At 43.1% G+C, this 24901-nt stretch overlaps 1 protein-coding gene across 3 annotated transcripts in view; it reads left to right on the top strand.

Moving 5' to 3' along the window:
* The window catches only part of TTC7B (tetratricopeptide repeat domain 7B), a 277659-nt gene that overhangs the window by 12122 nt on the left and 240636 nt on the right, over positions 1-24901 (top strand). For all 3 annotated transcript variants that reach the window (XM_067556318.1, XM_067556316.1, XM_067556319.1), the window contains exons 2-3: positions 1299-1453; positions 2751-2919. In XM_067556318.1, coding sequence (XP_067412419.1) covers positions 1304-1453; positions 2751-2919 — 319 coding nt within the window. In that variant the 5' untranslated portion in view covers positions 1299-1303. The remainder of the gene's footprint in view (positions 1-1298; positions 1454-2750; positions 2920-24901) is intronic.

Here is a 24901-nt window from a genome sequence, read left to right on the forward strand (position 1 = left end):
GTAAGAGCCAGCAACTCAGTGTTGACCTATTTTTCGTAGGCTGCGTGCTCTACAGATTGGGAAGAGGAAGATTTTTATCTCTAAATTATTTGGATACATAATTGAGCAAAATTAGTATTATTTTTTCTGTTTTGTAATGGGATCTGTACACCATTGATATATGGTTTGAAGGATTGTCCAGAGTTGTTGCAGCTTTTGTCAGGTCAAGTGAAATGGTATCTGGCATCCTCTTGTCCTTTAGAAAACTGTTTGTCATGTTTAAGATCAGGATATGATACAGAAACAGCATTACTCACTCTGATTTCATAATGGTAATATACACAGGTCAGATGCACTAATCCAACTAGGTCTTTCAGCAGCCTTAATAATGTTGAACATGAGATGCTGTTGATGTGTTTGCAAGACCTGGCAGAGTTGGAAGGAATCTCCTTAGAATGGTATCAGAGTCCACAAGGCCCAGTCTTATTACCTCTTTTGTTTAACATGTATGTGAAGGCACTTGGGAAGCTGATCAGGATTACAATGTCATCAGCCTCCTGATGCCCATCAGCTCTGTCTCCTTTTTATCATACCCAGATTGAGCCATGGCCTTGCTTTCCCAAAGTCTGGCAGAAATGGGAAACTGGATGAGTCTGTTGTCTAACATGGAGATGCTAGTGCTAGCTGCTGTTTAACTTCCATATACTTTAATTTTATCTGATCACCATCTATAATGCCCTAAGTGGCCAGGAAATCCTGAGGGACATCTCCTTTTCTGAGCTGCCACATAATTTGTATTCAAATAGAAATCTTAATCCAGCTATTCCAAGTATGTTGTTTGTGAGATTTGGGCAAGGACATTCTTGGTAGCAGGTGCTTGCCTCTGGAATTCATTACAGCCAGAAATTCACCAAAGGCAGAGTCTTGCCATATATTGAAAGCCCTGACAACTCCACCTCTTGTCAAGGATTTTTTATTTAAAAAAAACCAGAGGGTCTTAGAGTATAAGATTCCAGTGAATGGGAAATAGGTTTGCCTTAATCTCTGATTATAGTGCTCTTATAGTGCTATGATAGGTATTTAAATGATACATTGAAAAATAAAAGAATAAATATCACTTTAATAAAGCCGTGTTAAATCTGGGTCACTGGCCCTTAATGTATGTATACATTGAGGTCTGTCTTTAAAGTTCAGGTCTAAAAATAATTACCACCACTGCTGTCTGCCTCCTCTGTAATCTGTGTGAAATATCAGATGGATAGAATGGCTATCACTGCTGTGAAGACTTTTTCCCTTTGACACTCTTTTTCTTTTCATAGATGACATGGCAGAACTTCTCCTTGGGGAGTCCAAACTAGAACATTTTTTGAAGGAAAATCCTTTTAAACAGGGCAGTAGTCCCCGAGGTCCCCGGCCAAAGCTGACCGAGGTCAGGAAACATCTAACTGCAGCACTTGACAGAGGAAACCTGAAGGTATTCACAGAAATCTGGAGAAAGGGTTAGAAAATTAAGGATATAGTTGGAAATTAATAGAGAAGAGAAGTTTTATGAGAGCTTCTGAGAGTTCAGATAATTCTCTGGTTACAGTGTTCTTGTTAAGCACTTTTACTTTATTATTTTGGGATTTGATACTTCTAACTTGTTTATGGATTTTTGTTCAGACCACTTTTTCATTTTAATAGTGAAAGATTATTCACACAGTGACATGATACTTGACACACACAATGTATTTCAAGGACTAATAAAACTTTGTATTCTTATAGCACTTTCCACTTGATTAGGTCAGTGTGTCACAAACATTATTGAAATAGCCTCAGAGCACCTCAGTGAGGTGAAACTGCAAATTGTCCCATGTTTGGAGGAAAACCATACAAGATGTTTTGTCTTTGATTCTACTTGGAGCCCATTTTGACCCACCTTTGGATATTCATCATCAAACTATGATGCTTAGTGTTGGATACAATGTTTACTGTTGGCTGTGGAATATATCTGTATATAATATCCTCCCCTTCAAGACACTTCACAATTCTCTCTCTCCATACTTATCCACTCCTGCATGTTACTGTGTCTCCCTCTTCCCTCCCCCACCAGTGATGCTAGTCTCAACACCCTATTTGTCATCTTCCTCAGCCATCTTTGAGATTACTTCCAAGCTATCCCATGGCATGCTCTCCATAAACTGATCTGTGAGGGTACTGACCTCTCCATGTGAATTTTTTTCTCAAGATCCTCCTCTGCCATGCCACTTACAAGAAATCAACCAAATTAAAATGACTGGGCTGAGGAGCAGTTGCCAGTGCCTAATTACTAAACTTCAAAATAACATATGTATAAATAATCTCCTCTGCCCATACTTCCATGTATTGGTTATCATATCAAACTGTGAAATTCCTAGGTAGTAAGGGTGTCCTTGTTCACCACCTGGCACACTAGGATCCTAATCCTAAAATAGTTTCAAGACTGCTTACATAATGCAGATATTAAATAATATATATTCCAACTATAAAATGACTGATAAGAATAAAATCTCTGTTCTGTAGCTTGGTAAGGGACCCATTTTGTGTTTTTCTGTACAAGCCCTCCAAGTATTTCCTGAAAACTGAATTATAGAATAACTATAATAAACTCTAATCCAGGAATGAAAAATCTGATGGAAAGGTTTCCATAATGTGTTGGAAATTACTAGGATGCAGATAACTTTTTGTCATGATTTTTTAAAGTGTTTTATCTCAGAAAAATATTTTTATCATCTTATTTCTCTTCTTTCTAGCCAGAATTCTTACAAGAGGCCAACTTAATTATGGCCAAGTTAAACTATGTGGAAGGTGATTACAAAGAAGCTCTTAACACTTATTCCATGGCTGAAGTTGATGACTTGCAGCTAGTTGCTGTGCCTCCTTATAGACTGAGGATGATTGCTGAAGCATATTCTACCAAAGGTAAGATTTCTATTTATTAATTTATTTATCTATTTATTAATTGTGGTTTGATTCTTTCAAATTAAATATTTATATTTTTATTATTTTCAACTACACCTGGCCAGGCAGTTGCAAACTTTTTTTGGATACAGATTTTCTTGCTATTATGCCTTTGTCACTTCATGATTAGATTATTGTAATGCACTTTTCGTGGGGCTACATCTAAAACCATTCAGAAACTGAAATGAGTGCAGAATGCTGCAATTCACTTACTGAGTGAGCATCCCACTGAAAGCACATGACACCAGTGCTGAGATCTGGGATCTGCACTAGCAGTGAGTTAGTCTCCAAGTAGAATTCAATGAGTTGGCCATGTCTTACAAAGCTCTAAATGGCTTGGGACCTGTCTATTTAAGATATTACCTCTCTCCCCATGTTGTGCTGTAAGAGCTGCAGTAATTAACAGAAATGCTCCAGCTGGATCCCCCTGACAGAGGGACTCATTTGAAGTACTAAACCTGTCCTGATTTTAAATTCCTTTTTAAAGTTAACTGGATGTCCAGTTGATAATATTCCTTTACACTAGTGGTTCTCAACCTATTTACCAATGTGGGCCAGATATGCAGCCCACAATGTGTTATGTGGGTCGCATCCAATACTACCTGTATGGCCCTGATGATGTCACATGGGCCGCAGCTGTGTGCTGATTGGGGTGCAGGTTGAGAACCACTGCTTTACATCATTCTAGTAATGTAGAGGTTAATGACACTTTGCACAACTGAAGCTTATTTCATATGAATAACTTAAAGCACTTTTAACAATCAGTTCTCACAATTAGGTAGATAGGAAAGTGTTTTCCCTGTTCTACAAATTATGAGGTACATTACAGAAGTTAAATGATTTTTGTAGTCTTGCACAGGTACTATAGCAGTCATGAATAGAGGCTCGGAGTTCTGATTCACAATCACTTTTCCTAATCACTAAAGTACCATCATAAATTTAGTCACTACATAATTAAGCATTAATAATTGTATTTTATTAAATAAAATAAAATAATTGGTATGAATTGCAGGGTTTTCTTGTTCTGTGGGATTTTATTTTTGGGTCTGTATTGATGTGGATATTTTTACAAATATATCCAAAAATTCAAATGATTTGTCTTAATTTTCCTCTCTAGTATACTTACTTTCTGATTGATATCACATTAGTGAAAGTTGTAATGCTGGTGTTGTGCCTAAGGGTGGCAGTGCCACCTTATTTTGGAGGCTTCTTTTATGAGCTACGCACACACAGCTTGCACCTGGGTCAGTGTTTTGAGAATGCAGCAGTTTATGTGGCATAGTTTATAGAATTCACTATGTCTGGATGTTTTTGCTTGACTGGTGTATTAGACCTGGGTTTTGGAATGCATTTAAACTGTTTTGTTATGGCTGGATGAGTGCACAGTGTGATAAGATGTTTGCTGCCTTTCAGGAAGGAGATGGTTCAGTTGCGTTTGCTGACAAATGATCAAAGAATGTTTCTAAATTAGTCTCAGAACAGGCTGACTGTTTCCCACCAACTCAGTCCCAGGGTGAGTGCTGAACAAGTTTCAGGTGTACTATAGACAGAGGTGACAGAAATAGCAGCCTTGATTCGTAGAAGAGAGAAAAATATACTTCCGAAATCATTGCAATGGTTAGATTAAAGGAAGTGGTAGGGAATTGTGGAAAGTCTTAATGTACTTTTTAAAAGAAATATAGAAATATATGTTGGATACTCAGCAACTCAAAAATATATGACGACACAGTGAAACCATCTACTGCTTTTCTTGGCTCCCCTCCCTTCTCTGCAGCCCCGTATCTCCTACAATTCTGGATGTCTGGGCTGCTCTCCTCCTCTCTCTGCAGCTCACAGATGCAGATCACCTTTTGGAGCTGCAAGGTCTGGCCACACCCCCTCTGCTCCTGCTTGCTGTCAGTTTTCTGTGCCTCTGCAACAGCAGACAGTGGCTGTTTCTTTTATTCCCATCCTTACTCCTTCTATTTTAACTTTTCTTCCCAGTTTTTTTGGCAGTGTTCTCCCTCCTTGGCTTTCCTCCTCCTGCTTCCTGTGTTGCTTAACCCGTTGGGGGGGTTTAACCTTCCCTGAGACTCTGCTGCAGTATCTCTGTACTGGCCCCTCCACCTCTTACAGGAATGACAGAGCAGTTATGAAAGCACAGGGTCACTTCCAAGCAATGTTCTATATGCCTCTATATGAGGCAGCCATCCTAGACTCCTAAGATGGCAAGTGATGCCTAGTCTGCACCCAGCCTTCTATCCTTAACTCCACTAGATCCTGGGGCTGAGAGTTGGACAGACAAGTGGGACTCCAACAGGAAAAAACAGGACCAGGGACCCCAGTGCAGAGCAGGGAGAGCCTCCAAAAACGAGGAGAGCCCTGATCACTCAGCTCAGGGAATAAATCCCAGGGAATCCATGCAGAACAAAATGGGGAGGCATGCTGGGCCACAATTCCTCCTACCCAGTCTTAAAGTGTGTCCTGCGCACCCTGGGGAAAGAGGCAGCGCTTCTTATCAGCCCTCCTCCCTCCCAGGCTGACTAGGAGGGCTTTGATGAGTCCCTACTCACCCTCCCTAGGGGAATGGGACCCAGTGGGGAAAGATTCTGAGATAAATCTCTCGAGAGGACCCTAACGAAGGCAAGTGACAGAAGGCTTTACCAAGGTTGCAGCAGAGGTTCTACGCTCCCACAGTGAGTTAAAAGGTTAAAAAATCTAAAAAGGCTAAATAAAGAGGGAAGGGAAAAGCACAAAAAATCCAAGAAATAGGGATCCTCTGACTCTTCTTCCTCCTTCTCCACTGAGGAAGATGAGCTCTCTGACTCTGAAACCTAAGCAGGCTCCTGTGAGTGAGCCTAAGAGTAAATTTCTCTGATAAAGGCAAGTACACAAACAAGAGCGACCTCAGGCTCTATTGCTGAGATACCAAAGGTTGAAGCCCCTGTAGCATCCCTCTCCAGAGATATTAGTCCAGTGATTCCCAGATTGTGGGGTGTGCTACTGTAGGGGGGCATGGAGGAACTTTCGGGGGGTGTGGCGAGGCCTGGAACAGTGCCCGGCCACAGCCCTGGCTCCCAACTCCTGGCTGCAGTGCCTCCCCCAGATCCTGACCTGGCCTCAGGCCGCGGTCTGGCTGTAGCTCTGAACTCCCGGCCCCAGGAGGGCAGGGGTGAGGGTAGTGCGCTGGGCAGATTATATTGGGGGGAGGGTGCGACTTAAAAAGTTTGGGGACCACTGGGTTAGTCCCTTAGATGAGTTCTGCCCTAAGGACCCCATCAACAGATGGGAGACCACTCTCTAAAAGGGCTTTGAAGCCTCCTATGCCACCCTCTGAGTGTCCCTCATAGCTACTTGCTTTACAAGAGCATCTCTTTCCTGTCTAGAAATCTTAAAGCCCTCAGGGACAGAGATCATGCAGATTTAGGCTCTACTTCAAAGAAACATTATTAGTATTGAACACTCCCATTTGGCTTGTCCTTTGCTCCAGGGTATTTACAAAAATGTTGGTGGTGATAAAAGTCAGACTCAGGTTGCAGGGAACTCACCTGTACCGCTTCCTGAATGACATCCTGATCAGAGCTCCATCATGGTCATCAGCACACATGGCCACCTCTCAGACATTAAATCTGCTCCAGGTGCACAGCTTCATCACCAGTGCCAAGAAAAGTTCTCTGGTTTCATCCAGGGATTTATTTTCATGCTCCCGAGCCACAGGAAGCCTACCATAGAACTATGCTTCCAGCTACTATGATTCCTGGTGTCATGCTTAGGGATCACTGCATGAGCACAATCACTCACCAGAAGTCTTCAAGTCTTCATATGAAAAGTGTGGGACCGATCTGTGGAACACATGAAAGATCAGGTATGGGTTCCAACATAGGTGTTCAACTCTTTATAATGGTGGTCAACCCATAATACTGTCTGCAAAGACATACCTGTCTGCCTTCCAGATGTTTTAGTATTTGCAACCAGGTCTGCGGATCTCACTTGGAGCCCCAAACAGCCCAGGGCCTCTGTAGCAAGGAGAAAAGGACTCTCAACATATACCTCCTAGAGCTGAGATCGGTCAAGCTGGCTCTATGAAAGTTCCAGCCCACCCTAAGGGGAAACCACATCTTAGTTCAATCAAACAATATGGCTGTAGTTGCATATTTTAGCAGTCAAGGGGGAACAAGGAGTCTGGCACTACACACAGAAGTAGTGGAAATAATGAGGTGGGTGGAATTGTTTCTCCTTTCATTCAGAGCGATCCACATCAAAGGGGACATGAACCAAAAGGCAGACTGGCACAGCAGGCCAAGGTCAACAGTTCCGAGTGGCACCTGAATCAGGAGGTTTTCCATCTTATTGTTCAAACGTGCAGCCTCCTTTCAATCAACCTGTTTGCGAATCATATGAGCACAAAGAGGCCAAAATACTACACAAGGGAGGCAGATCCCAGATCCATGGGGACAGTTGCCTTATCGCTCAGTTGGCCAGAGGGTGTACTTTACATGTTTTCACCCTTTCCACTATTGAGAAAATCATCCAGAAAACAAAACGAGAACAGGTAACAATAATACTGATAACTTCTCATTAGCCAAGACCTTTTTTCTCAGAGCTGAAACTGGACTCCTCACTCCAGCTTCTGTGGAGACAAAACATCCTCTTGCAAGTTCATCTTCTTTATCTGAACCTAAAATGGCTGCAGCTAATAGCCTGGCTATTGAGACAGTAGACTACAAGGTCTTGGTCTGTCCTCCAGAGTCATGAAGACATTGCTTTTATGCAGGAGAATATTGACACTAAAAGCATGCTTCTCTCTCTGGTCCAGATTCAATTTCTGTTGCCAAGAGCACAGTGCAAATCCCAGAAATCCCGGAATTCTAACCATTCTGGACTTTCTCCAAAAAGACAGAGGTTTTCAGTCTGGTACCATTGCATGTCAGGTGTCTGCTTTTAGTAGTATGCTATTCGCAGTATCACTGGGTTCTTCTTTGAGTGCTTGTTCATGTACATTCCATGCTAGGTGTGTGCGCGCCTACGTTACACGGCTGTCGGAGACTTTTGCCTTAGTGGTATCCATAGGGCTGGCTCTAGTGCCCCCTAGAATGCCATGCTCATGCCATGGTATATGAGGTGCCACTGGCCCTACGTCCCCTCAGTTCCTTCTTTCTGCCATTGATTGTTGTTGGAATGGCTCTTCTCTTGCGTTTGTAAGTGCCTAGTGGTTTTCTTTTGTATAATTGTAGTCAGTTGTATATAGTTCTCAAAAATTAGTTAGTTGTACTTAGAATAGTTGTCTCCCTTCAGGACATTAGCCTGGCGACGGGGCATGCCCTGTTCCCTGGGCTTTAAACCGTGTACCACTTGCCATAAGCCCTTCCATCTCAGTGACCCACATGATCAGCGTCTGAAGTGTCCCTCATGTGTATCTCCCAGACAAGTGTAAGATCTGTAAGGGCTTCAGGCCATGGACACAAAAAGACAGGGACATTCATTTGAAAGCCCTACTAAGGGAGGCGGCACTGAAACCGGCCTTGGAACTGCTCACTCAGATTCAGCACTGAGTACCTCAACTTCAATGTGGAGCGCTCCTACTGGCACTGGATGCTTTGTGTCACTGTTCACCATCACCAGGGCCGAGGATGTGGCAGAAGAAACAGCGGGGCCGTTTCCCTGCACTGAAGAGGGACAAGAAGACTGAGCCAAGTAAAGGATCTACATCTGGCAAATTGCTCTCCCAAGAGCGGTCCAAGCCGATCTCTCTGCTGAGGGCCATGAGCCCTCTGAGGGAGCCTCCCCCAACTCCGGGGAGCAGAAGGGGGCACCTCTGCCTAACAGTGCCATCGATCCCTGAAGCTTTCCAAGCGGCCAGAGACTTAATGGCCCTCCCTGTGCTGCCTACCGCACCAGAGCCCATACACGTTCCCATTTCTATGGGCAAGCCAGCCATGGGTCCTCCGCAGTGGGTTGCCAATCAGCGCTGCTCTTATTTCAGGCACCGATCCGTAACACTGAAGCCGTGATTTCTGGCTCCGCAGTACAACTCTCTGCCATCTCGTCTCCAATCCCTATCACGAGTCCAAACCCTGATAAAAGGGGGAGGGTCACCGAGGCCATATTGGTGGTCACTGTTGTCTCAGCGTCGATCACCACCACGGCACCATTCACCGAAGGCATGAAGCTATTAGGCTCCGGTCTCCGGTACTGCGTAGCCCATGTCACGGCTGGACACTCCATCCAAATGCTACTCCCCTCTGATGTGGCGCTGCTCAGAGGAATCTTACTGGAGGTCGCCCTCCCCTTGGTACTGCTCCCCAGTGCCACATTGCAGCCACCAGGAGGAGCCTCGATCAGCACCTCCATGGTCCTCAAGAGGAGAGGGGTTCTCTTTGGATTCAAAAGAAGAGCCCAGCACTCAGCCTTGAGGACATAAATTAATGAGGGGGCCAGCATTGAGTGGAGGGCCGTTGATGGGAGCCTGGCCTCAAGGACAATGGCTGACCAATGGCCATACTGGAACCCGTGAGGGATCCCGATGACCCTTGGTCCTTATTCTTTCCATCCCTCAGTGACTGCATCAGGGAAACTGTCAATGGCACTGACTGACCTGGTGTGTGAACCAGACTCAATCTCTGATTCTGGCACCAAGCATCAAGATTTGGACAGGGAAGTCCCCCAGGAAGAAGGGGAATCCATGTCCCCCCACCAGCAGTACCATCATCATCCTTATTACTGGATAAGGCCATCATGGATCCCATCCTGCCATTACCAGCAGACAATTTTAGAGCCCACCAGGAGCTCCTCAAAAGGGTGACGTTTAACTTAAGGCTGGAGGAAGAGGAGCTGGCAGAGCCCTCGGACAGTCTGTTCAACATTCTGGCCACAGCAGCCCGGACTAAGATTGCTCTGCTGGTCTATGAGGGGGTACTAAAGGTAGTCAAGTTCTATGGCAGACACCCTCCTCTTTCCCACCCATCTCCAAGAGAGCAAAGAAAAAATATTATGTCCCGGCCAAGGGATATGAGTACCTGTTCTCCCACCCTCTGCCAGGATCTCTAGTAGTGGCTGCGGTCAATGAATGGGACAGACAGGGACAGGCAAATTTGACGTCCAAGAATAAGGAGGCCAAGAAACTGGACTTGTTTGGGAGAAAAGTTTTTTTCATGGCTAGCCTCTGATTACGCTATAATATTTGGGACTTGGTGGCAAAATTTAAGGACTCCCTGCCAAAGGACGTGAAGCAGGAGTTCATGTCTATCCTGGAGGAGGGCAAGATGGTGGCCAGAGCCTCCCTCCAGATGGCACTGGAAGCGGCTAATTCTGTGGCAAGGTCGATGGCTTCGGCAGTGTCCATGTGTCCTTGCTTGTGGCTGCAATCATCTGAGCTATCGCAGGAGGTGCAGCAGTCCATTCAGTCGAGCCCTGCACAACACAAGAGGGGCTCGCAGTAGGCATTTTGAGGGTGCGCTCAAGGACGACATACCAGTCTGACACCCCCCCCCCCCGGTTATTTCTGAATCATTTATTCTCTTTGTTCCCAGCACTGGCCCATATCACATCGGATTGCTGGGTCCTCAATACTATCACAGAGGGCTATACCCTGCAGTTCATTTTGGTCCCCACCTTTTCTCCTCATCCGTTCTCAGAAGCAACTCCTTGTGCAGGAGGAGTGAGCCCTCCTGTGGGCAGGAGCAATAGAGAAAGTTCCTCTAGATGGAAGGGGGAAAGGGTTTCACTCTTGTTGTTTTCTCATACCCAAAATCAAGAGGGTCTCAGACCCATCCTGGACCTGCATCTACTCAACAGATACCTCAAGAAGTTGAAGTTTCACATGGTCTCCATAGCTGCTATCATCTTGTCATGGGATCCAGGGGACTACTATGCCACTTTTGATCTGAAGGACTCATACTTTCACATTTCAATCTTCCAAGACAACAGGAGATTCCTGCACTTCATGGTAAGCAGTGGCCACCATTAATTTACAGCATTACCCTTTGGCCTTTCTTCCACCCCAAGAGTCTTCACAAAATGTATGGTAGTTGTGGCCGCACACGTATGGCACTGTGTGGTGAAAATTTGCCCTTAACTGGACGACCCACTCATCAAAATCAGATCGTGGGCTCAAGTCTAACACAGCCTCAATCTAGTAAGATCTGCCTGCCAGCATGTAGGTCTGCTGGTGAATGAAAAAAAGTCAACTCTGTCTCCAGTTGAATGCATAGACTCTTGACTCTACACAAGCCAGAGCTTTCTTCCCAGAGTCCAGGTTCCAGATGATGTCAAGCCTGTTTATGGACATTCAGTCCCATGCGGGCATGACTGCCTGTTCCTGCCTCAGACTGTTGGGCCATATGGCAGCATGTACATACATAGTTCAACACGCCCATCTTCGTCTGCATCCCCTGCAGACTTGGTTAGTTTCAGTCTTCAGGCCCAGAAGGCACAAGCTAGATCACGTGGTTACAGTTCCGCAATCGGTCCAGTCGTCCCTCACGTGGTGGATGAACCTCAGTTTCGTGCTGCAAGGGGTCCAATTTGCAGGGTTCTCCCCCACAGTTATACTAATTTCTAATGCCTCAGAGCTGGGATGAGAGGTAGCACTTCAATGACCTCAGTGCACAAGGTCTTTGGTCGCATGAAGACCATGCCATCCACGTAAATATCAGGGAGCTCAGAGTGATCAGGCTAGCTTGTCTCACATTCCTTCCCTATCTGGAGGGCAGGGTAGTTCGGATTCTGATAGACAACACTGGCCGCGATGTACTACATAAACAGACAGGGTGGGCCCGATCGTCACCTCTGTGTCAGGAAGCCACCCATCTCTGGAATTTCTGCATCCAGAACACCAGCCATGTCGTAGCATAACATCTCACAGGCGCCAGGAATGCGCTGGCAGATCGCCTCAGCTGAGTGGGCCACGAGTGGCCTCTCCACCCAGAGGTAGCCAGTATGATCTTCCAGATGTGGGGACTCCCCAAGTGAACCTATTTGCGTCCAGACAGAACAGGAAATGCTACCTGTTCTGCTCCATCCAAGGTCTCGCCAGAGGCTCCCTGTCGGATGCCTTCCTGCTTCCATGGGAAAGGGTGCTGATGTATGCCTTCCCTCCAATACCATTGGTCCACAGAGTCTTATTGATGATCAGGCAGGGCAAAGGTCATCTTTGTTGCCTCGGTCCTGCCTGATGCGGTACTGGTTTGGCACGCTGTTGGAACTCTCAACAATGACCCCACTGGAACTACCTCTGTGGCCAGACCTGCTATCTCAGGACCATGGCCCCTTGTTACACCCCAACTTGTTGTCCCTTCACCTGAAAGCATGGATGCTGCATGGTTGAATGCGGACGAAAAAAGGTTGCTCAGCACAGGTGCAACAGATCCTGTTGGGCGGCACAAAACCCTTCACTGGGGCGATGTACTTAGCAAAATGGAAGAGGTTTTCCAATTGGGCACTAGACCGGAACTTTGCCCCATCCCAGGCCTTGATACAGTCAATCTTGAACTATCTGCTGCACCTTAAGCATCAATTAAAGTGCACATGGCAGCAATTTCCATTCCCCAACCCAGGGTAAATCAGTTTTTGCCCATGGCATCATGGGCAGATTCTTGAAAGGCCTGGAAAGGCTTTATCCAGAAGTCAAGGATCCCACCCCCCCAGTGGGACCTGAACCTAGTCCTCTCGAGGCTTATGGGGCCCCCTTTGAACCATTGGCAACCTGCTCGCTACTACTCCTCTCACGGAAAGTTTCCTTCCTGGTGACAATCACCTCGGCACGGTATTTTATAAAGATACGGTTCAGCTGCGACCCCATCCAACTTTCTTACTGAAGGTAGTGTCACAGTTTCACATCAACGAAGACACATTCTTGCCAGTATTTTTCCCCAAGCCTCATAGATCCAATGAAGAGCAAAGACTACACACCCTAGATGTCGGACATGCCTTAGCCTTCTGTATCGAAAGGACTAAAGCCTTCTGTAGGTCAACGCAGCCGTTCACAGCAGTGGCAGAAAGGATGAATGGCCTTCCAGTCTCCTCACAGAGAATCTCCTCATGAATAACTGCATGCATAAAATTCTGTTACCAACAAGCAAAAGTGCCTCTGCCAGTGACTGTAACAGCGCACTCGACTAGGGCACAGGCCTTCTTGGCACAAGTGCCTGTCCAAGAGATCTGCAGGGCAGCGACGTGGTCTTCAGTGCATACTTTCCTTTCCCGTTTTATGCCATCACGCAGCATACCCGAGATGACGCCAGTTTCGATAGGGCAGTATTGCATACAGCACTGCCATAACTCTGAGCCCACCTCCAGGGAAACTGCTTGTGAGTCACCTAGCATGGAGTGCACATGAGCAAGCACTCAAAGATGAAAAAATGGTTAGAAATCTTCTATAACTGTTGTTCTTTGAGATGCGTTGCTCATGTCCATTCCATGACCTGTCCCCCTTCCCAGCAGTCAAAGTTGATGGCAAGAAAGAACTGAGGGAACATAGGGCCAGCAGCACCTCATATACCGTGGCATGAGCATGACACTCCAGGTGGCGCCGGAGCCAGCCCTGTGGATACCACTAAAGCAAAAGATCTCCTCCGACAGTTGTGCACCTGGCCATGCACACACCTTGCATGGAATGGACATGAACGGCACATCTCGAATAATAACTGGTATAGAAGGTTAGTAACAGTCTTTTCTCGGGCAGGCAGTCTATGTAGACGTATTTCTTCTAGCAGTCTGATTTGCCAGACTGCTGGTCAGGTCACTCTTCCAAATTGGGACTTTCCACTAGTTTGGAGGGCTCTTGTCAAGCCATCCGTTTGAACCTTTGACTTTTGTGTTGGCATTCTATTTATTTAGACTTGCTTCTTAGTAGCTGTCACATCTGCCAGGCGAGTGTCAGAGCTGGCAGCTGCGGAGTCTTACGGCGTGTTTCACAAGGATGAGGTGATGACACCAGACTCCTTTCTTTCTAAGGTAAATTCCTTATTCCAGCTTCCCAATAGGTTATGCCTCCTTTGTTCTGTCCAAAACCACAACAACCAGCTGAAAAGGTATGGCACTCCTTTGAGGTCAGAAGAGTTGAAAAATCTATCTCAGGTGTACAGAATCCACAAGAAAATAGGGCTCCCTATTTGTGTCATTCCACCTGAAATGCCATAAACTCAGAGCTTCCAAGTTCTTCATTGCTTGATGGATTAGACTGTGTTGTGGAAGCCTACAAGTCATCAGGGGCTCCTGTCCCCAAAGGGATCAAGTCATGCTCTGTGAGATCCTGGGTGGAACAAGCAAATGCATCTACTTCAGAAACTTGCAAAGCTGCCATTTTTTACAGCTAAGATCTTCATTAGGTACTACAAGGTGGACCCTTCTATCTCAGTGTTTCCCAACTGGTGTGCCATGGCACAATGGTGTACCGTCAGGCCTGAGCAGGTGTGCAATGGAATTTTTTGAAAAACTGCTTGAGTTCTGAATTGGCTCAAGAATATTCATGAGTTCATTTGGAGACTATATGGTAGTGTGCCTCAAAATAATTAAAGGTATCAAGGCGTGCCACGACAAAGAAAAGTTTGGGAACCACTGTTCTATCTTCTGCAGAGAAGTCCTTTGTCAGAAAGGCCTCCTGCAGGCAGTGGCCTAGAAATAACAGACTTTTGAGTGAGCTCACAAAAAGTGGAGGGGGTACTTCTTCCCTAACAAACTGTATCATAACTCTCCTTACATTTGTTCACTGCTCCCTACTTCCCAGACAACCAGAATTGTGAGAGACGCTGGGCTACAGAATGGAAAATTCTTACTGATAATTTTCTTTCTGCTAGCAGCATCTACCACAGTTCTGCCCACTGTGGATGAGCCATGAGTCAAGGGTCAGATTTTAAGTGGAATTGTTACTAGATGATGGTCTTCCTGGTCTAATGTGCATAGTTTTTTCATTATCTCTGGAATATTTGTTGATGTTATGTAAGTTTTACAGTTTAGGAATCGCTCATCTGGCAGCAAGGAGCAGAGGGGATATGGCCAGACCATGTGACTCCAAAATCTGATCCACTTCTGTGAGCTGCAGGGAGAGGAGAGCAGCAGAGATGCCTAGAATTATGGGAGATGCTGCTAGCAGAAAGGAAAGTATCGGTAAGAAAATGTTCTGTTCTTCTCATGATGGAGGAAAGGGCCTGGAAACTTTTATGAAGACCATTCTTGCCCTCAGAGTTAATAGAGTCTCCTCTCGTGTTTGATGTTGTGGGTGGAGATCTGTGATCCCTAACCATAGAAGAAAAGGTTTGGTTGGTTGGTCAGTCAGATTGGGGTGGTGCTGTTGGTTTTTGTGAGTTTATTAGAATTTGTATTTCTGATTGAACTGGAGGTTCAAAGGTGATAGGAATGTAAATTGAGACAGTGATATAAAGACATTTTCTAAGTGCTTAATAGGGTAGTGATATCAGCTACAGAAAAATCTATGAGGGAATGATAAATGATTATTTGGTATTGGTGTTTAAATCACAATTAAATTAGGGCAAAAGAATTTGGGGCTGAGTTCTGTAGTCGGAATTTGATGTGTGATGGTTGAAAACTTTGAATGTATGGGGAGATGCAACGGGTGCTCAGCACTTCTTGGTGGTAGTGTTTGTGAGGGAGGGTAGTCTAATATTTGGGATGGAGCTTAAATAGTAACATTAATAATGGAAGAAATTCTGTTTTCGTATTTGCTTTTGGAGCACCTAAAGTGTTCCTAGTGCTCTGCAGAACACCAAGTAAGACAGTCCCTGCCCCGAGGAACCTAGGGTCCAAGCAATATAAAATATACCATAATTTGTCACTATAAAATAAAACTCTATGTTCCTTAAAAGAAAAAGGAAACTCCTGGATGAGTTTTCATAGAGCAAGCATCTGAAAGCAGTCTTCGCCAAATTGGTTGTTATCAAAACACACTGCAAAAGTTCATTAAAAATTTATTTAAATACAATAGCCTGTATCAGAAAATCTTGGCTCCTTCTTCCTCTCTCTCAAACTTGAAGATTCAGTGTCTTCACACCCCCACAGTCCTCAATTTAGAATAATCCTGTCATCAAACTAGAGAAAAAAAATCATCTGCTGGCTGCATTGCAAAAAGATCCTGAAAAATCATTGTTATATAATGAAGGGATATTCATGCCTCTTAACCCTCCAGTAAAAGTACAACTTAAATCATAATACTGCTTTTATTTCTAGCTGAGGAAGTGCATGACTGTAAGAGGACTCAAATAGAGGAACATGCCTGCGTAGTATGGGATTTACTGATAGTAAATAAGTTACACAGAGGTTAAAAGAAACATCTGTTCTGTTTTATTCTGTATAGCTATCTGCACACCTTCCAATAGTGCATTAAGCAACTTGACTAAGATTTGTCACATTTTTGTTCTCCCATTCTCTCCCAAGGGGGAGAAATATGTGTAGAGGATTGTTTTGTTTTGGAATTAAAAAAATAAAATTAGTACATATATATGTTGCTGTTAGTTTGTTAGGGAATGCACAATCAAAGAAATACTTCTTGCACTTACAGCAGAAGGTGGTGAAATGTGTGATGATCCTTAGTTTCTGTGGGAGTTCATTCTACAGTCTTGGTCCAGTCCCCAAGAAAACTTTATCTCTTGTACAGACAAGCTTTACCTTATGTAGATAGTTCCATTGTGCCAGGGGAGTGAATTTGTCAATCCCATTCTTAATCAAATATAAGATTGCTGCTGTATATTAATGTTTTGTCTTGAATCTGTTTCTTTTACCCATGTATGTTAGCACAGACAAAAATTAACAAGCTTGAGCTTGATATTATACTTCCATTTCTAAAGCACGCTTCATAGGAAGTTCTCAAAGTGCTTTAGAAACATAAATGAAATGTAGCCTCACAAGAGCCATGAGTGATAAATATTAACCCAATTTTACAGAGAGGAAAACTCAACAATAGAGAGATTAAGTGATTTATTTAACATGATGCGTGAAGTCTGAGGCAGAGCTGTGATTAGGTCTTAGGTCTTCAGACTTCTGGTTTTGTACCTTAACCACAAGGTCAACCTTTTTTTTTCTCCCTATGTAGAATCTTAATTACAGTAATACAAGCCAGTCTGTTTTAAATTAAGTCTTGAAATTAATTCAAAAGAAGTGCTATTTGGATTATACTGGACCCTCAGATCAATTAGAGAGCTTGAATAGCAGCACCTAACATTTACATAGCAAAATTGAACAGATTTCAGATATCTCTGCAGGAAACTTTAGTTAGTATATATCAAAAACAGAAAATAAGTTAATTACCAGTTTTTGTAACCATTAAGCAACCAACCTCTGGACCTCCTTCGTGTTAGTGGGTGGTGCAGGGCAGGTTTCAGGGACAGGTGACCCAGTGACCCGCCTGGGGTGCCGGGCTTGGGGGGGCACCGGGCTTGGGATGCTATTTTTGTTGTTAGGCAAGGATCCTTATGCTGAATCCAAGAGTTTTCTTCGTTCCTTGTGGTTGCCATTCCCTCAACCTGGTTGTGTCAGGTGCAGCATCGTTGTCTTTAGATTCAGTACCACACTTTGGAGTACTGCAGAGGATATACATCTTGTTTTCAGCATCAACCATCAGGTAGATGATCCTCACTGGGAAAGCTGTATTGACAGTGTAAGGCCAGTGAGGTACCAAGTGACTGAGGCTTCTGACTCCTGATGGAACTGGTGCAGTTGAGTAAAGTTGAGGCCAGTATCTGACACGAGTCACAAAGCCTGGCAAAACAGATCACGGACTTCAAATTTCTGGTCTCGTTTGTGGTTTGGCACGATATCTTGTTCCAAGTAAATGTAAGCAAAGCATTACAAACTCAGTCGATGGACATCGCGACCACTATTACTTTTATGAGAAGCTGCCTTGATTTCATTGTGACCTACAGAGACCATGAATTTGAAGATGCCATCACTGCTGCCAAAGAAATGGCAGAAAACGTAGGAGTTGAACCTGTCTTCAACTAAACTTGTATTAATCGGAAGAAGAGACAGTTTGGTTACAAGGGTAGAGATGGGGTGATGGGAAGTTCAGAAGAAAAATTCAAGAGGGAGTATTTTTGCTCACTCCATTGACACTGCTAGAGTATCCATCAAAGAAAGGTTCAGAAAAATGAAGCACCGTGAAAAGACCTTGAGTTTTTTGTGTGACCTTAGTAAGCTGCCAGCAGACAGGAAAACACTCTTGAACAATTGTATGGACGTTCATCAGATCCTGATACATGGGAAATGTTTGAATGTCAATGATAAAGACCTCTATGTCGAATTGGACAATATCTGTCAAACAGGAAGCACTCTTCACTCCAAGTTCTCCAATTCATTCATAATGCAGAGCTGAAGGACACTTTTCCTAATGGTGGATAGCTTTGAGGATTCTGCTTCTGCTGCCAGTCACAGTCGCGAGTGGTGAGTACAACTTTTCGAAGCCCAGGTTCATTAAAACATATCTTTGATCAACAACGGCTGACAAAAGACTGACATTGCTTGCTATTTTATCGCTTGAAAATGCCATTGGCCAGTCCTTGGATCTCTCTGATGCTGTGCTTCAGTTCACAAGGGCAATGGCAAGAAAAGCAACTTTTGAACTAAATGATTAGGTTTAACATCCTAAGGCCGTCACCTACTGTAACACTATTTAATACTGGTCTACCCAATGTTGGTGCACAGTTCAATTTCTTGATGTTAGTACATTAATTTAAAAGTTAAAATTTAAAAGTTTCTATATGCTTAGAGGAAATAATTTTTGTATTTGCTTATATATGGCATGAATAAATACAGATTTACAGATCCTAGCATGCAAATTTATTATCTTGTATGACAGGGATCAATCATGCATGTAAATTGTGCAATAAAGTCATGAAATGGGTTACAAATGCATACAAAATAAGGTATTAAAAAAATTAACAAATGGTGGGTGGGAGTGCAAAAGATGCTCCTCTCTTGGGTTGCTATTTGGTCTAGGGTCATCCCTGGCGGTGTCACTATAAGGAAAGAGCTGCCACAGGGAATGTGGAAATCCAAGCAGTCGGGTTTTGGCAGAGGTTTCTATGGTTCCAGAAGAAGCCATGGTATTTGCTGGTAGCTATTGATCTCCATTTTAGTTCATGTGAAAGGGGAGTTTAAATACTACTTATTCACACGTCTACACATCATCATCTGATGCTAGGCATGTGGTATTGCAAACAAGGCAGCACTAGTGCCATGGAAGACTGGCAAAAAATCTGTTAGTTTGATCTAGACTTGGTTTCTTTTGGGTGGCTGGTGTTGGTGGCCCCCACTTCCTCTAGCCCAGAGAAAGCAAGGTGGAAAAGGATTTAATATAAAAATATTAAGAACTCGCACACATACAAAAAAGAGTGGAGTAAAGTCAAGGGATTATAAAGCTGTTATCTAGTTTCAACAGGTCAGATCAGGATTCAGTTACTGGTTAGACATCAGCTCACAAATTTGAGCCAGAATGATTTTTTTGCCCTTAAATGTGGATTTCATGCAGGAATGGCTGTTTTATGACTTACTAATAACACTTTTACATACAAATTAATGTACTTTTTAATCGGGCCTTCAATGAAAATTTCACTTTTGATATGTACAATGGATTCTTGATTTCTGCCTTTCTTTTCTTCACTGTTTCCTTAAGTTTACAGCCCATATCTTCTTCATTTCAAAAGGAGTGTGACTGTCATTTTCAGATGTAATGGTAGGGTATTTCTCTACCACACGTGACCTTGCTGCCCTTCTCTCTTATGTTGTCCTGCTACTTACAGCCTGTAGTCACTTGCCAATCTTACTTCTGTGTCATGACAAGGCCATGATGGGAGCAGAAGGGGTTCAGCAGCACACAAGACGAGCAAGAGATTTTTGACCCTGTAAAAATACTTGTTGGGTTGGTCATGAATGTTGCTGCTGTCATAAAATTGCTGTTATATGCTGGAAAAATATAACATTGCTAGCAGAATGCTGCTTCAGATTAGAGCTGGTTGGAAAAATTCCGAAGGAAGTTTGTCTAAATTGAAATGGCTTGTAGAATGGTTTGAGTTTTCTGAACCTTTGTTGACGCCCAGGCATGATTCTGTTGGAAACCTGCCTTGTTTCCTGCCATGTCATCTGCCTGGGTCCTTGCAGCCCACCAGGCAGACTGTCTGAGGCTGTCACTATTTAGCTCTCACTCTAAATATCCTCCTAAAAATACCTAGTACAAATGTGCCATTTTAACACTGATTCTTACTATTCAATTCTTACAGAAATGAAAAAATTATACACCTGAATATAAAAATCAAGGGAGCGCTAGGTATGTTTGTTCCCTATATCATTTCATGATACACACTCCAAAAACATTTGAATCAGAGCTGGGCAGAGAAATGTTATTCCATTTTGCAGATGATTTTGATATTTTGAAATTTGGTTTTGTTCTGATTTGGAATGAAAACAAAAAGTTTCAAAACACCCTACAAAAGGGAATGGAGTCCCAACTCCAGGTCAGCCCACCTGGTGGGGAGCCCCAGAGCAGTGAACCTAGGAAGCCCTGGGATCCCCGACCATAGTTGTCATTATTAGCATTAATTTCCCATAGTAATCAGTTTTTCTATTTTGTACTTCACACTTTGGCAGTTCTGAAATGTTGTGACATTGGGCACATTTATAGATTATTCAGACTCTTACTTTATTCCTCCTTGTTTTACAGTCTTCATCTAGTCTATGTTATTCGAGTGATGACTAGTGTAGTTAAGCATTAGAAAACTACAGTTGTGATGATAAATGTAGCATTGTTTTGATTAAATGAATGAGTTCCTGAGTATCAAGAAGAGATATTTGAGATGTTTTGTAAAATTCAGATATGGATATGAACTTTGACAATCTTTCTGAAAAGAGAAATTTTATTTTATACTTAATTGGACTAAGAAGTGGGTCCCACTCATATTCCTCACTTTAATAAACTGCTTCTGAGACTCTCTCTAAAGATTTCAAACTTTAATTTAAAAATACTTTAAATACTGTTTATCATTTTAAATTTTGTTTTCCATTCAGTCCCTTTTATAGGTTTAAAATTGCATTTATTTAAATATTGTTTTTGCCATTTGGCAAAGACTATATATCTGTTTTAAAACCTGCATGTTCCGTATAGACTACTAGCCAACACAACTTACTTAGCGTAGTTGGCATCGTTATTATTTCATTTGATACTTAGACATCAGGTTGATAGGCATCTTATAAAAATACCTTACATTGTTGTTTCCCATACTGGGGAAGTGCCAGTCTAGTCCAGGAAGGACATGAGTAGAGGAGGTGAAGGCCAGTAAGGGGTGGAGACCTGCATGGCCATGTTTCCCCTCCAATGCTCCATTATGGCAAACATTTTGCTTTAAATATAGCAGTAGGTAGATCCTTGAAATTTGCCTTCTTGTCATGCAGCAAAGCAGTGCCCAACATAGTTAGCCACAGGAACAGTTAATATATATGCTCTAAAGGGTCAGGAAGCAGTTCACTAGCTCAGATTTTGTATATGCTTTCACAGAATTCAACTTAGCTGTAACTGCATGTGTCACTGGCCATATTACACAAAGGAGCAAAAATAAGAAAAAGCTCAAATTAATACAAATATGAGAGGAAACAAAATGAGATGGAGGAAAAAGGAGAGACACAAAGTGAAGGAAGGTACCGTACAGAAAAAAAGTAAAGATAAGTTAACTGTGCCAGATATGACTTGAAGAAATACGGGGAGAGGACTCCCACCTTCCAATCTATTGTAAACAGGGAGGCCAGCAACAGAAATCGAGAACCACCACTTTTGGAAGATGGACCAGCTCACTACTTTAAGATGGGCTTAATTTTGGATCTTAAGTATCCATTTAATTTGTTTACATTTACTTTCTTGAGTAAATCCTTTTAATCGGAAATGCCTAGTATACTTGGGGGGTTGAAGGAACTTGGCACATTTTATAGATGTCTGAAATGAATAAATAGACATTATGAATCTATAACAGAATAATTGAAGACCTTGATAGGGTTTTATTAGTTAGATGGTTTGTACCTGAAGTCTACCCAGCTCTGAACTTCCTTTATAGCTTATTCCCTGTAATTGTAAAGGAAATTGAGGCAGACAAGATTGTAAAGTTAGGATGGAAGAAAGTGATGCTGTTATCCTACAGAAATTCTTTTAGAAGGATATATTAGGAATCTGCTTTAATAAAGGTTGAAGCTGTTATTTAGTCTCCAGTAATAGAAGTTCTACAAGCTTCACCAATAAGTTAATGAAATAAAGGTTGGAATGTAGACCATTTTGAAAATACTAACCAACAAAAAAGTCTGTTTTCTGTGTTTCCTGGCAAATTTTTGTTTCTTTGTGAAAGCAGAGGTGAGATTCTTGCAAATAGAATATCTTTTCTGATGGGACATTCAAGTTAAGATGTTCTTCAGAGGAACAGTAAACACTTATCTGTAACAGGCTTAAATAACAAACATTTAGTTAATTGGCAAATAAGTTCCTTGAAACCTTATGTACCCTGACTGATTCTGCTCCAGTAGTTCAGAAGACAGAGTTGGAATATGAATTTCTAGTGCTTCCCCTTACCGTTGAATTAGTGAGTATCCTGAAAGGCCTTGCAAATTAAAATGAGGACACAAGGTGGGTGAGGTAAATTTTTATTGGACCAACTTCTGTTGGTGAGAGAGACAAGTTTTTGAGCTAGACAGAGCTCTTCTTTAGGTCAGTGAGCAGGCTTCTTCAGGCTGGAACTGAGGCTCTAGGATCCTGAGAGGTGGGACGATCCCAGGGCATCTGCACCTCAGTTAAACAATCCTGCAGCTCAAGATCCACGTGCCAGGTCATCTGGCATGGGCTACCTGTTGATGTCTTATTGCACAGTAGACATACTCTCCCTCACCAACAGCAGTTGGTCCAATAAAAGATATTACCTCATCCTCCTTGTCTCTATGGGTGTCATATGTAAGTTAGACCCTTTCATTACACAGATTGCAGCCATATTGCTGCAGACTGGTTCATGTCTCACATTGCCTGGTCAAGTGTCTCTGTTTATATTTAGAGGATGTAAGATGAGTAAGGCAAGACTGTTTTGACTGCTGCTGACCCCGTATTCAAATTTAATGTTGTATTTGATGAGCTAAGTGATTGGCTATTAATTAGTTCTATTTGCAGAAACAGGCAACACTCATTAGGTTCAGTGAAAGTGTCAGGTGAAACAGTTGAGTTACTCCTTTTGCAGTTCACAAAAGATGCTGCGTTTAACTTTAAGCTCTCTGGATTGTAATCAGATCTGTTTTGTTCAGCAACAGTAAGAAAAGCCATGAGTAGCCTGTGGCAGGGGTTATCGTAGTATATCTTCACAGAAGAATGTTAAAGGAATACTTATTTTCCTATGTTACTAATGTCATAACTATTTAGTTCTCATTCTGTTCCATAACATGATCCTGTGTTACTACAGAAAAAAGTTTCAAGATCCTCTTTCTATCTAACCATAAAGAGAAGGTGGTTGCAGATGCCTTGGACTTGTTCAGAATCCCTAATTTGAGTACCTATGGTAGTAATTTTTTAAAAGTGAAACTCTTTTTAAAAATCAATTTTTTCCAATAATGAAGCTCCTATTGCTTCTTTTTTTTCTTTGCTTGGACTTGAAAAAACAATGGAGTTAGTTTCACTTTCACATTCTTAGTAGGTTTGTCTGAAAACAGGAATTCTGTTTTGTCAAAAATTTTGAGGTTTAGATATTTAGACTTGTTCTGCATTGGGATGAACGTGAGACCTTTTGAAATGTTTTGTGAAAAATGATTGACCCACCCTAAAATAGCCAGTAGCCCAATGGTTAGTGCAGATGAATCAGTCAGAGCAGGAACTTGAAGCTGAGTTTCCCACATCCTAGGTGAGTGCCCTAACTTAAACACTGGGCTATTGGTAAGGATAAGATTTTGTCATGGAGGTCAAGGAAGTTACGGATTCCATGACTTTCAGAGACCTCCGTGAAATTATCCTTTCAGGCTTCTGGGGGCTGTGGTGACCAGAGCTCTCAGCCGCTACAGGAGGTGAGGGTCTCGGAGCTGGGGGAAAGGGAGAAGGGGAGCAGCAGCTCTCAGCTGCGGCAGGGACCCCCCAACTCTGAGTCACTGCAGGCTAGATCAAGCGGAAGGGATCCCCAGCAGCGCAGGCAGCCTTGGCGCTCCAGGGTCCCTCTGCTGCCTGCAGTGGCTCCAAACTCTGGGGTCCCTCCACTGCAGGTTCTCACAGCCACAACTGAGGAACCCTGCTATCCCCAGGTGTAGTGGGTAGCGGGGGGACCCCTCAGCCCCAAGCCACAGAGGGGGGACCCGGAACAAGTGCCTGTCCCTCCCAGCCGCTGTGCCCCCTCTTCCCACCTTGGCAACTCCCAGCTGACATTGTGTCATTTTTAGTAAAGGTCACAGTCAGGTCACGGGCTTCCTGAATCTTTGTGTATTGCCCATGATCTGTCTGTGACTTTTACTAAAAATAACTGTGATGAAATCTTAACATTAGTTATTGGCTATTCTACTCCCTTCCCTCCACCCAACTTCTATCCTGGACCTGAGAAAATCTCCCGGAAAAAGTTTTGTCAAACTCATATGCTTCTGTGAAAAGTTTTAGTTTCAACAAAGCGGCTTTTTCCAAGCAAAAAAGCATTTCTGTGAAAATTTCCCGAGCAGCATTAATTTTTAGTGTTGAAGGGTTGGCATTTCAAATACTGTATGAAAATGTCTAGTTGCTTAAAAACTCGTTTCTTTGAGCTTTTTGTTAAACAATATTGATACTCTTGATTTTTTTAGTTGTAAGTTTTATAGAAACTTGATTATGACAGAAAAAAAATTTTTGCCCCCAAATTCCCATTGAGTGTGTACCTGTGGAGCTGCTGGCCTGTTTCCCCAGCCCAGGAGGGATTCACACCATGCTCATAGTCTGGATCTTGCTTTCTTTCTCAGGACTTCATTTATTGATGGCAATCTTCAGCAGTGCACT

Source organism: Emydura macquarii, unplaced genomic scaffold (assembly GCF_026122565.2).
Source record: "Emydura macquarii macquarii isolate MOO-44397 ecotype Brisbane River unplaced genomic scaffold, CSIRO-AGI_Emac_v2 contig_1713, whole genome shotgun sequence".
NCBI classification, from domain to species: domain Eukaryota; kingdom Metazoa; phylum Chordata; order Testudines; family Chelidae; genus Emydura; species Emydura macquarii.